The 13,356-nt window shown below is 29.8% G+C and overlaps 2 protein-coding genes across 7 annotated transcripts; one reads left to right on the top strand and one right to left on the bottom strand.

Annotated features, from left to right (window-relative positions):
- The first annotated feature begins 660 nt into the window (after nucleotides 1-660).
- On the top strand, nucleotides 661-6,767 carry LOC105144878 (putative achaete scute target 1). Of its 3 annotated transcripts, none has more exons than XR_845989.2 (8): nucleotides 661-1,225; nucleotides 1,824-2,318; nucleotides 2,415-2,728; nucleotides 2,813-2,921; nucleotides 3,043-3,358; nucleotides 3,553-3,723; nucleotides 3,900-4,238; nucleotides 6,611-6,767. XR_845989.2 is itself a non-coding variant. In XM_011054092.2 (8 exons), the coding sequence occupies exons 3-8, from the start codon at nucleotides 1,833-1,835 to the stop codon at nucleotides 4,103-4,105; spliced, it is 1,602 nt and encodes a 533-aa protein (XP_011052394.1). In that variant the 5' UTR covers nucleotides 661-1,225; nucleotides 1,383-1,420; nucleotides 1,824-1,832; the 3' UTR covers nucleotides 4,106-6,382. The 3 variants fall into 3 exon arrangements, 2 of the variants coding, with proteins under 2 accessions (XP_011052394.1, XP_087271733.1); XM_011054092.2 differs by lacking the exon at nucleotides 6,611-6,767 and adding an exon at nucleotides 1,383-1,420 and having other exon boundaries at nucleotides 3,900-6,382; XM_087415607.1 differs by lacking the exon at nucleotides 6,611-6,767 and having other exon boundaries at nucleotides 3,900-6,382.
- Nucleotides 5,974-12,862, bottom strand: LOC105144879 (endoplasmic reticulum disulfide reductase DNAJC10). 4 transcript variants are annotated; one of them, XR_015548138.1, is made up of 14 exons: nucleotides 12,201-12,844; nucleotides 11,776-11,929; nucleotides 11,480-11,693; nucleotides 11,137-11,348; nucleotides 10,717-10,941; nucleotides 10,416-10,628; nucleotides 9,892-10,012; nucleotides 9,592-9,810; nucleotides 9,249-9,524; nucleotides 8,888-9,164; nucleotides 8,586-8,781; nucleotides 7,628-8,494; nucleotides 7,365-7,494; nucleotides 5,974-6,034 (listed from the first exon to the last, which is right to left on the bottom strand). XR_015548138.1 is itself a non-coding variant. In XM_011054094.2 (12 exons), coding segments are annotated over exons 1-12 (2,352 nt in total). In that variant the 5' UTR covers nucleotides 12,203-12,844; the 3' UTR covers nucleotides 7,438-8,251. The 4 variants fall into 4 exon arrangements, 2 of the variants coding, with proteins under 2 accessions (XP_011052396.1, XP_087271728.1); XR_015548139.1 differs by lacking the exon at nucleotides 5,974-6,034 and having other exon boundaries at nucleotides 7,438-7,796; nucleotides 8,199-8,494; XM_011054094.2 differs by lacking the exon at nucleotides 5,974-6,034 and having other exon boundaries at nucleotides 7,438-8,494.
- Nucleotides 12,863-13,356: the final 494 nt, after the last annotated feature.

Raw genomic sequence — 13,356 nt, 5'->3', positions numbered from 1 at the left:
CTCCTAATTTGATTTGTATATAATATTTAATATTTATTATCTATTTATTAATACTTATTCCTATTTTTAATATATCTTTCGTTATGCACAGTGCCCAAAGTTATTCCTAACTCGAGCACAAGCTAACAGTAACATTATTACACATCAATGTTATAGTTTCCTACTTAGCAATAATAATGTAAACTGTTATATATGTACAACATGTGTTATGTTACAGTTATATTAAATTGTAAGTTAAATAGGAAATTATAATGTTGATGTAATGTACTGTTAGTTTGTGTTTAACGGGAAATAATTTAAGTGTGTGTATATTCATTAAAAAAATCAGTATAATATTTATTGATATTTCTATTCAATAAACTCATCAGTCGTGTTAATTTATTTATTTATTCATATAGTAATAATAATTAATAATAATATATTATTAGTAGTAATATATTAATTAATTTATTCTCATATAGTAATAAGAATAAATTCTTATTACTTAGTTGATTGCTAATTTAACTGTTCATTTAGCTAACATAGCATTATGAAAACGATTCATAATGTACGAACTCCTGGGTATGTCCTATTAGTCAGCAACCCTCCTCCCTCACCCCTCTTCTCGTTTGCGCTTTGACAATTGTCAGTTGTCGGCACTGAGCGTACTGAGCCCAATGCTGAATGTCGTACAGTGGTTGCTGTCGACAACCTGTCAGTTGTCGCAGAGTCGTGCCGTCGTTCTGAGCCATCGGTCGTGCATCGTTTATCTTCTCCAAGAGTACGTTCCATATCAGTCCCGTTTATCGGGCACGGCTCCGCCTCGCGATCGCTCGTTTTCCCGAGCTGCTCGCGCAGCGCGACGCGCCTTCCACCAGTTACATTACTGTTTACGTCACCGCTGGCGATCGGTGAGCATCGTGGCAGAAATCCAAGCAACCACCACGTCCACCCACGTCCACCACCATCACCACTGACGTTGCCGCCGTCACCACCGCCACCACCACCACCACCACCACCATCTCCGTTCCGGAAGTCCGTATCGCTCGTTCTCAGCGTACTCTTCCGCGATCGGTTTGAGTCGTGTATACGTCACGTCGGCAGCGGACCACCTTGGATCGTCTTGGTCGACCGAGCGTTGCCTTCCACCGGCTCTCGGCTCTCCCGTTAGTCCGCGCTCGCCCTCGCGTCCGTCGCGCTCTGTCAAGCGCACCCGTTCATCCTTGACCGACGGATACGAGCAAAGGTTGGTGTTCGATGGTGCTCTCTGGATTCCCCTTTCTCCCTCTCTCTCTTCCTCTACTTAGACCTCGTCCACGTGTTCCTTTTCACTCATTTACATTTTTGCACTTCACTCTGCGTTGCACATTTCAAATATTTGAGATCTCAACTATTCCTTGAAGGGAAGGAGGAGGTGCTGGATAGGATATCGGAAAAGAAGGTGCCGAGTTGCTTTCTAGAACAAAGCATGACCGAGTTTTCAGAAGAACAGATACAAATGTTCTACCCAATATCCTTTCAGTCTTTTCTATCTTCAGTCTACCTTGAAAGACACGACTCGAAGGCATAAGCGTGGAATTTGGAGGCGGAATATAGTCTGATATAATTGTTGTGATAACCTTAACCTTTCTAGGCCGTTTTGCATCAGTCCGGAACGATTGGTCTAGAATTGTAGTCTGACAATGAGTCAATCCGTACTTACAATAGCTCAAACAAAGGAAACATAATTAACAGGACACGGTGTTACTTAATGCTAATGCGACAAGTCTTTGGAATTCAGACTGTACACGAATATACATGATAACAAGTTCATTAGCAAGAATATAGAACTTAATTTGTTGCAGATTGTCAACATGTTTAGCTGGCTGAGTCGTGAGGAGAATAGCAAGCAAGATCTCTTCGAAAATGTTACCGAAGGCCTTAAGAGGATATACAAATCAAAGTTATTACCATTGGAACAGTATTACCAGTTCCATGACTTTCATTCGCCACAACTGGATGATCCTGACTTTGATGCAAAACCTATGATTCTCCTAGTTGGACAATATTCCACTGGCAAAACCACATTTATCAAATATCTGTTAGAAAGAGAATTTCCTGGTATCAGAATCGGACCAGAGCCTACTACGGATCGATTTATTGCTGTCATGTACGATGAAAAGGAAGGAGTCATTCCTGGAAATGCTTTGGTCGTAGATCCAAATAAACAGTTCAGGCCACTTTCAAAGTTCGGCAATGCATTCTTGAACAGATTTCAGTGTTCGACTGTAGCGTCGCCTGTTTTGAAAGGCATATCTATAGTAGATACACCTGGTATATTATCTGGTGAAAAACAAAGAGTAGGTATTGTTTTTGTAGCTCTGTTTTTACATATTAAGATATATATGTATTTGTGATGATAAATGTATATCTTGAATATTAAATATTTCCTTCAGGTTGACAGAGGCTATGACTTTACTGGTGTTTTAGAATGGTTCGCTGAACGCGTAGATAGGATTATCTTATTGTTTGATGCTCATAAACTCGATATCTCAGATGAATTCCGCAGATCTATCGAGGCCTTACGTGGACATGATGATAAAATTAGAATTGTTCTTAATAAAGCTGACATGATAGATCATCAACAGCTCATGAGAGTGTATGGTGCTCTAATGTGGTCGTTAGGAAAGGTATTACAAACTCCAGAAGTAGCTAGAGTATATATTGGCTCGTTTTGGGATCAGCCCTTAAGATATGATGTTAATAGAAGGTAAGTGCTTGTGTACCTTCTAGTTTATTTTTATTATATAATTATTTGTATTAATATTTAAAAGTCTTGTGAATCTTTTTTTAGACTATTTGAAGATGAAGAACAAGATTTATTCAGAGATATGCAATCGCTTCCAAGAAATGCTGCATTAAGAAAACTTAATGATTTAATTAAACGAGCTCGCTTAGCAAAGGTATATGAAACAAAGAATTAATTTCTTTCTCCAGTTTAAAGTCTTAAACTAGATATACATGATAAGACTCTAATGTTTCCTACATCAATAAAATTCATCAAAATTTATCAAAAATTCATAGGTACACGCGTACATAATAAGCGCCTTGCGGAAAGATATGCCCAGTATGTTTGGTAAGGATACTAAAAAAAAAGAACTGATAAAAAATTTGGGCCAGACTTATGATCAAATTCAAAGGGAGCAAAAGATTTCACCTGGTGATTTTCCGGATCTAAAGAAGATGCAAGAGAGTTTAGCACATCACGATTTTAATAAATTTAATCCCCTGAAGCCTAAGTTATTAGAAGTAGTGGATAAAATGCTTGCTGAAGATATCGCGAAGCTTATGGCTATGATACCACATGAAGAAGTTACTACCGTTTCAGAAACACTTACAGGTCAATATTTGTTTACATTAAAATCTTAGTAAATCTTGAATCAAAATACTTCCAAAAAATTGTTTGAATCTTCCATAAAATTTTTGCTAAAAGTTAAATTTAATTGATTAAAAAATTAATACAAGAAAATATATACAATATGGTATTTACATATTCTAAATTTATAGAAAAAATTGTATATATCTCAATTTTAGGAGGAGCATTTGAAGGTGTAAAAGATCAAGTTAGTCCATTTGGATATAAAAGAGGAGAAGGAATTGATGCGGGTGCAGGTGAACCAGAATGGATTGTCAATAAAGAAAGATATAAATATGATAGCATCTTTGAATCACTTGGACCACAAGATGGAAAAATTACGGGAGCAGGTATGACTGATAAGTTTATAGAGACGATAATTGCTTTTACTTATATAGCTCTGCATTTTTTTGCTGCTATAATTAGGAGGATTTATATAAACATTTTTATATAAATATGCAATATTTATATAAGTGTGGCAATTTGAAATAAAATATTCTAATTATGTATAACTTTATATTACTAGCGGCCAAATCAGAAATGGTCAAGTCCAAATTGCCAAACAGTGTGCTTGGAAAGATTTGGAAACTTTCAGACATTAATAAAGATGGATTCTTAGACTCTGACGAATTTGCCTTAGCTATGCATCTAATTAATATAAAGCTCGAAGGATACGATTTACCGGCTGAACTACCAGAACATTTAATACCGCCGTCGAAACGTGACACATAATATACATTTTTTGTATTATAATACAAATTATAATTTATCCATGGTTCTCAATTGATTAACATACATTTGGAACCACGAGACGGTGGATATTAACACGACTTATTAGTCGTGTGCTACTGCCAGCAATTTACAGGTTCGAGAATTATAAAATTATACTTTTACAATCATCTGTATCATATTATGTGTATACTATATTATATTAATAATGTATCAACGTCAGAAAATATATATATATATATTTGCAATCTTTTAAAAGTTAGTGCAATATTAATCAACAATTAACATTTATAAGGATATATGATCTTTCAAACACAATATATTTTTCCGAAATGTATAGAAATTACATGTATGAAATTACATACAAAACTATACACATAGTATGCGATACTTACATTGACACAATAGTATATAATTTCAGAAGATTTGTTTTTTTTTTTAAGATATCAAGTTGTTACATCGACACAAAAATCTTATTATATTTATGCTTTATAACTTTAAAATTCTTTTATATGTATGTATGTGTTCTGAATTACGAAATGTCGCTAATTAATGAATAAGAGATACTGTCATATATTAAGAAAAACAAATAGATTTTTTTAAAAGTTATACACATTTTTAAAAGTTGTACGCATTATTGTTACTGAGAAGTACATTTTAACTTTAGAAACATATTCTCGGCATACAATAAATTTATATGACATTCAAATTTCTGAAAATACTTTTAGAAAAAAAAATCTAACGACGAAATAATATAAATTATCAAAATTAATAAACTTATTTTCTAACATTATAGTTAATAGATTATGTTTCCAAAGTTGAACTAAATTTTTTAACACTATTCTATACAATAAGAAACGATAAATTGAAGATAAATGATATGAAAATACAGAAAAAAATAAGACTGGATTAAAAAAACATAGATTTTGCATATTCTGAAAAAAAGAATAAACCTAATAAAGTCTAATAATTTATTTTTATTATAAATGTTAAATGAATTTATTTCATTTTTGTATATTAGTTAGAATGTTTTGTCTTTAAAATCTAATAAAAGATCTAATAAAACTTAATCTTGACCAAAGTATTCTGTTTCAAAGTTTTAACAAAAACATAATTTCTTTCGCTGTATTATTTGCTAATAGATAGAAATATGCAATGTATGTTATTTTAAGTTAAAATTGTTAATTTGTTTAAATTAATTTAACGCAGTCTTTGTATACTCATTACATTATGGAATTTTGCTAGATTTGTTTGTAATTGTGAGGTTTCGTCTTTTACGACATCGATCAGAGATTTAATGTTACAAATCACACATATGCAATATAAAAAAGTTAACAAAATTTTTTTATTTTATTTTTAAAACTTTTAATATTAAAAAACTTTTTTTCTGTTTCAAAGAAATTGATGTTAGGAAAGTTATGTATTTATTATCCTTTAATTATATACGCCGTAAAAACAGTTATAATATCACTTATTTAATTCTCAATTGCATTTTTCTATTAGCACTGCCTTCGCATGCCGCGAGTTTATGTGATATCAGAAAGTACATTTGTATTAAAAACTACTTATACTCTATTTGAAAGAGTATTTATCTTAAATTTATATTAAATGATAATATAAGATAAAAGTAATCAAAGCAAGATTGTTTTTCAGAAATGATATATAAAGTAAACTTAAATTTACCTGTCAACAGTTTCAAAGTGCATATTTGTTACGCCTGGAAATGCATTGTTGCATTACTTTTCTTCATTTAACACATTCCATCTTTAAATTTATCACTGTTGGAAAAATGAATTATATTTTCTATTTGAGTACATATTAATGTAATAAACGAAAAGAAAAAAACTTACAAAAAGAAGAAGCACAGCACGTTTAAACATCTTTGATATTCGATATTCTATTCATTTATATATTTACAAATCTTGAAACAAACTATACAAATAATTTTAAATATCTACATGTATAAAATATAAAATATTTTATATATAAAATATTTGGATACATTGCATTTAAACACAACAACAAACACGCACGGAATCGTAATGGTTCAGCGTTTTTTATAGCATATTTATCTCTGTATTAATTCTTATATTTGTGTAACAATTATATTTATGGACACTATTTTTAGAAACTCATTAGATTTCATCGAGTTAAATGTTAATGCATTTATAAAAAGAGAAAACCGTAAAAACTTATTTTTTAATAATTTAAAAATATGTTAGAAATATTAAAAAATAAGAACTTTGGTTTATCTCATGTTAATAAATGAAGTTCATAATATCCATGTTTTTTTCTGTACAAATAGAACCTCTGATAAAGATATAAAAACAATTTTGTTGTTTGAATTGAATTTTTAATTTAATGCTTGAGATTTCTCAGATTTTAATTTATATTCATTTAATTTATATTCATAAATATTTTATTAATTACTATGTACATAAAACATGTATAAAAATATCACAAAAGGACAAAGTATATCTGGTCTAGTTTTTTTCTTTGTTCCTTTAGAAAACATGGAATATATCAGGATAAACGGCAAGCGCCAGTTGTCGCGATCAAGCGATATATTAATTACGGATAAGTACATTATTAAAATTTGTTAACGACTTCTATTCCCTTGTTGCAACAATTCAGCAAATTAAATTATTATGCCAGATGCAAGAAATTATGTGAATTTTTTCTTTCTTGTATTGAAATAAATTAATTTTTCTTATGCCATCATGTTTAATAATGGATTTTTGCTAGATATATATATATATTGTACATTATATATTCTGCAAAATAAATAAATGCATATTTCAATCTGCATATGTTCTACATTTTCAATGAAAATGAGCTTTGTAAACATAGGATATTATAATAGATGATTAAGTAACTATAATAAAGTCTACTTAATTATTAACTCATACTGAAAAAGCCAATCGTCATATATTTTCCCAATTTATATTGAAGTCTGATGACATATAAAAAAAATTAATTTATTCGAAGAAACATTACGAAGAAAGAATGCATGCATTACTGCAATGATAAAGTCATATATTATAAAGAAAGAAATCATATATGACTTAAATCAAAATAAAATAAATTCAATTTAGACATTTTGTCTATTACAGACTTATTTTGTGTAGAGAATAATTTCTAAAATTTCATCCTTGATTTTTCTCAGTTATTCTTGCAACAATTTCACTATTATGTTTTTGTTTTTAAAACTTATTTTTCAATAACATCTTAAAAATATTAGAAAATAAGACTTTTGACTTACCTCATGTTAATAAAGTTCATGATTCGTGTTTATTACTGTACAAACAGAACCTCCGATAAGTATTGGAAAAGAATTTTGATGTGATTAAACTTTTAATTTGATACTTGAGATTCCAAATTGTTTTGTTGATCTAGATTTTATTTAATTATATTATTATATACGTATATAATATTAATTATATGTACATTATATATAATAATATATACAAAATGTATAAAATGTATAAAGTATCATCAAGTATCACAATAAGACTAAAAATATACCTAATTTATTTTTTCTTTGTTCCCTTTGGAAGCATGGAACATGTCAGGATAAATCAAGTACTAGTTGTAGCAGTCAAGCAACAGATCGCTTACAAATAAGTACATTATTAAAATTTGTCAACAATTTCTATTCCCTCGTTGCAACAATTCAGCAAGTTAAATTATGATGCTAGATGTAAGAAATTATATGGTTTTTTTCTTTCTTGTATTGAAATAAATTAGTTTTTTCTATGCCATTACTTGTATGTTTGATAATAAATTTTTGTTAAATATACATTATACACTATTATATATTCTGTAAAATAAATAAATATTTCAATCTGCATATGTCCTATATTTTTAATGAAAATGGGCTTTATACATACAGAATATTATAACAGATGTGATTGAGTAACTAATAATTAAATATATTTAATTATTAACTCATATACTGAAAAAAATCAATCATATATTTTCCCAATTTATCAAAGTCTGTGTGATGACATACGAAAAAATAAATTTATTTGTTATTGTGAAAAAAGAATTTATGTGTGACTGCAATGATAATACTACAAAGAAAGAAAGAAATCACCTTATGTATGACTGCAAAATAAAAGCCTTAAATTCAATTAGGCATTTTGTCTATTATAATTCGTCATGTTTTGTCCGAGAATTAATAATATTTAAAATTTCATCCGTGATTTTCTGAGTCGTTCTCGCAACAATTTCGACGCTATTGTGCTTACTTCGTTTTTTTTCCTTAGAATTATATAATATTAGCGTTGGAAAAGATATATATTGTACCTGTATACTTTGTTTTATATGTTGTTCGCATTTATGTATATAGAAGGAACAATCAATCCTTCCAAATTTCACTTTATCCAGCAACTGAAATTAAGATTTTATAATCGATATGGCTATCAAAGGAATTATAGATTGTAAAAGTTAAATTTGTTGTTTATAATGAAGTAACTTTTACCTGAGCAGCAATTGCAAACTCAGGTTGCAACTTTTGACAATGATGACAATTTGGTAAAGAAAAATAGATTATCAAATTATGCTTGCTGTTCAATAGCTTTTGAAGGTCAGAAAAATTTAAATCAGGGATTTTCTTTGGGAAGAATGTTGTTATCCAGGTTAACATAGATAACGAATCTCGCTGCCCATTGTACAAACTATAATGTAAATAATACAAACGAATTATGAATGCATATTGAGACATTTGTTATGTAACTTACACGAATGCATAATTGAACATATACAAAACGTGTAATGACTTACGCGACTGTGTTTAAACCCTCACTTCCTAATGGATATATTCTAATATCGGGGTAAGACCGCACTCCTTGGGATGTGCATAAGGAAGCCTCAGTCTCGCAATTTACACTGGCAACATTTACAAAAGATAAAGCGCTCAGCGATCTCGCAACGGCTGACCATTCAGGTGCTAATCTTTGACACGGCCCACACCATGGAGCAAAATAATCAACAATCCATATAACATCATTCTTTTTCTTCCCCAATTTCTGACGAAAATTTTTTGTTGTTAACTCTATAACTGTACCAAACAATCAAACATAACAAAAACATAACAAAAACACGCGGAAATATGATAAAGAAATTATTGGTATATATCTCTCACCTGATGGGTTTCTTTTTTCATTAATGAAATACATAACATTTGCAGCAGTCTTTGATAATGTGAACTGATATGTATTGCTACCGTTTATAAGCATAGCAGTAGGATAAAATTGTATGTTGTATTGATGACATAATGTATTGTGAGCGGTACAATCAATAGTGCCAAAACGAACTATTGACGTATCAAATTCTAACGATGCTTTCCGAAGTTCTGACAGAAACTCTATACAAGGTGGACACCATGGTGTAAACCAATCTAGAAACCATACTTCATCTCCTGTAATATTTTGCTACAATTAGCATCACGAAATCTGTTAAAAATGTGATTTACGTTTACATAATACCATTGCTCCTTTGTAATATCGATAATGCTTCTTCTGTAGAGAGAGCCCAAACATTTGTAGTTTTCATACTAATTTGCATAAATTTAATAATATCATTATTGAGATTACTTCCGTGATGAAATTCAAATGCTCCACCCGGTTTAAGCATGCCCCAAATTGGATATCGTGTTACACCCAATTTAGAACAAAATTGTCCGTTTCTACCACAATTTATTTTACCTGAAAGATAGTATTTCATAAAATAAATAAAATTTTATATTTAATATATTGAATCTATTAATGTGGATTAATAATAACTACCTAGTTTAATACCACTGGGTGAAAACTTTTTCGTTTGCAAATTCAAATCTCGTACATTTTCAATGTCACCAATGTAAAAGCATATAAGCCAGGTAACGTCGGACTTTATTTTCCTAATATACTGTAAATCATAATGAATACTTTCGATAAAAATTAAAGTAAATCAAAATCGATCAAGAAATATTTAACAAAATTAGGAAACGGAAAATATTAGTTGATGCCTAATAATATTTTAATGTATTGATGCCATCAAGATTGTAAGAGTCACAAAAAGATGATATTAGACATCAACATATGTTTTAACTGATATGATCTTCTCTTAATTGTGTTAAAAGTAAAAAATTGTATACATAAATTAATAGTAATACTATAAAACTATAATAATAAATTAATTAATTATATATAATATATAACATAATATTACATATATATTATATATAATTATATATATGTATACGTGTAACTATAGTAATAATAATGTACAAATATGTATAACAAATATGTATAACAAATAAACACTTTACTTTAAAATCATTGTCAGATAGCTCTTGTGGACCAGGCAATTGATCTAAGAGTTTTTCTATTAATATATTTATATCAAATATGCCATCAAGGAATATAGGCTCCCAAAAAGATTTATTATATATTGGTAAATAGACAGCGTTTGTATCATAGGATATCTTATCATGACACTCATCATTCTTACATGTAAACATTTTTACATCAATCAGCTTGTCCTGGAAAAAAAAAAGAAAAAAAAATATTATGTCTAATAGTCACAACATCATGGTAAAAACATATTTCTATAAAAATGATAACGCTTACAAATGTAGCCGCTACTTTAATCCTTTCATCGGAGGTGAAATAATTCTGTTGATCATCGCATATAAATATTAACACAGGCATTTTCTTTACAATCTTGCCACTTAAATACTCCTTGAAATAAAATTCACTTAATTCATGTATACGAATATTTAGTCTGTCTAATACAAAACGTGTGATGGCTTCCTGTGTTTTTTCTTCTCTGTAATGCTCCCCGTGCTGTGAATTCTTTGAGACAAAAGGTAAATTAGTATTTCTTGTTGATTTAATCAACAAATATCATCCATAGAAATATCTAAAACTATGGAGAAATATATAATTTCCTAAAAATTGTACAGAGTCTAAGACTCTTTAAAGAGAAATTGAGCTCTCTCTCTCTCTCTCTCTCTCCCCCTCCCTCTCTCTCTTTCTCTCTTTGCATACCTTTTGAAAATAGAGCAACGTAGGATAGGCACGAATTCCTATTTGGTGACATAGTTGCCAATTATATTCACAATTAACTGCTGCAATTTTTACAACGCCATCAAGTAACTTAGCAACTTCCTTCCAAGTCGGTGCTAAGTGATGACAGTGGCTGCACATTGGAGAATAGAAATTTACAAACCAGCTTGAATGAGAGTTAATAACACTTTCATCTGCACACACATACATATGCATAATATTAATATTCAATTTAGTTCTTAATTTTTAATATTTAGCAATTTAATATTAATATATTTCATTTCATATTTAATGACAAGCATAAAGAAAGTTATTATATACTCACAATAATCATTTTTTCCCAAATTAATAACATATTTGTCATCATCGTATATAAAACTGTTTTGATAATAATTCCAAGAATGATAAGTTTGTTTCTTATGAGATTTATTAAGACCATCTTCTCCATAAAGATCATATTTATGTCTTAAGTCACTGTCCTTTAATGTCTCATAGGCTGTTGTTAATTTGACAAACTTATCATGAGCATTTGGATCGTCCTGGGAAATACCAAAGCGTTATTGACAATACAGCAGAAAAAACAATAATGGTATACTGTGTACTGTACTCTAATTCACATACGCTATTTTTGTCAGGATGATAAACGATAGCTAGCTTCTTAAAAGCTTTTCGGATATCATCCTGATCAGCAGTCTTGTTTATACCAAGGATCTCATAATAATCTTCTCCTCGTGTTAAAGAAATAATAATAATGAGATTAACAATAACTTTATACCTATAACAAGAACAAATATGACACTGTTATATAAAATTATTAAATTATAATTAAAATTTACAAAGTCAGGTTCCATTCGATATTATTGCTCAGTATATTAATAATAAAGCATACAGATAGAGAGAATTATCTTCATATTTTAACAATATGTGGCAAGTGAAAATAAGTCTTATGAAATAAATTCTTATAAATTCTCTAAATTTATAGAAACTGCAGTATCAATTTATAATAACAAATTTTTTGTTAATATAGCTTTAATTTAGATACATACATTTTTAAAAAGATTTATAGCGGCTACGTTGCACAATAATAGTTTAGTGCTATGCACTTTCAACTCTCAAGCTAGTTGAAGTCAGTTTTTCATCGGAACACCAGTCACCATGTATCTCCGCATACTATTAACTATAATACTCCCACGCTCTGTGATATTATCGTTTAACCGTGTTTGGAAAACCGCAGATCCTGTTCAACCTTAATTCCGAAATTGTCGTTACAAGAAAGTGTAAATACGTTTCTTATTACTCACGAAATATTTCGACATCGTCTTATTTTTTTCTCAAGATCGACTAAATAATATATCCTATTATATTTTTCCTTATATATTTTATTAAATTAAAAGAAAAAAGCAAACATTTTATTTCCTATTATAAATTATTCTGTATAAAATATTCATGTACTGTAGTTGTACTTCAAATGACATTTGTATTTATTCTTATTATTTGAAAGATTACATCTATTCTTCTCGTACATGTCTATACATGTGGGTACAATTAGAATTTGTTCAAATGACAAAAAATTTGTAATTAATTTGTTCTTCTCTCTTTCTCTCTATCACATGTATATACAATACAAACATTTTAGTCGTAATCATAAAGCCGTAAGCAAATCGACCAATCACAGTCAAGCATTTCAAAATAGGTACATTTAATACCTACAACCGCTCACTGAGTTGCCAGTAGTAAGCTCTTGCATTTGATTGGCATATTCCATTCGACCTATTTGATCTAAAAATACAGATCAGACAGATACCAAAGATCATTGAGTTCTATCATATGATTGATCTATATTTTAACGGAATAACCAGAAAGAGCTTGTTGAGCGCTCAGTGAGCTTTTTCATCTGATTGGCATATTCCATCTTAAAATATAGACCAATCAGATGCAAGTGCTTAGTGATCGGTCGTGCTTCTGGATGCACCTAATACATCCATTGGCTGCGTCCATTCAACAGAACGTTTGTTTAACTGTTGGAAGTTTTCTTCGCGCTGATTGAATTACACTATTAAATCTAAAAGAATGATTCTCAGCAGACAATCATAAAACGGTTGCAAAACTGTTATGTTCTGCTGAACGCAGCCAATGACATCGAGAAAAATGGAGGCTCTAATTTTCACATTAAAATCAACCATTAAAGTCGTTAACCAATCA

Source organism: Acromyrmex echinatior, chromosome 18 (assembly GCF_024713525.1).
Source record: "Acromyrmex echinatior isolate Ae372 chromosome 18, ASM2471352v2, whole genome shotgun sequence".
Lineage (NCBI taxonomy): Eukaryota > Metazoa > Arthropoda > Insecta > Hymenoptera > Formicidae > Acromyrmex > Acromyrmex echinatior.
This window is presented reverse-complemented; position numbering and strand designations above follow the sequence as displayed.

Coding starts and splice junctions, on each gene's coding strand:
- LOC105144878 (XM_087415607.1), top strand. CDS start 1,833: ATGTTTAGCTGGCTGAGTCGTGAGGAGAATAGCAAGCAAGATCTCTTC. Junction 2,319..2,414: donor TATCTGGTGAAAAACAAAGA/GTAGGTATTGTT, acceptor TATTTCCTTCAG/GTTGACAGAGGCTATGACTT. Junction 3,724..3,899: donor TGGAAAAATTACGGGAGCAG/GTATGACTGATA, acceptor TTATATTACTAG/CGGCCAAATCAGAAATGGTC.
- LOC105144879 (XM_011054094.2), bottom strand. Junction 11,694..11,775: donor ATCATCCTGACAAAAATAGC/GTATGTGAATTA, acceptor GGTATTTCCCAG/GACGATCCAAATGCTCATGA. Junction 8,782..8,887: donor GAGGGTTTAAACACAGTCGC/GTAAGTCATTAC, acceptor TTTACATTATAG/TTTGTACAATGGGCAGCGAG.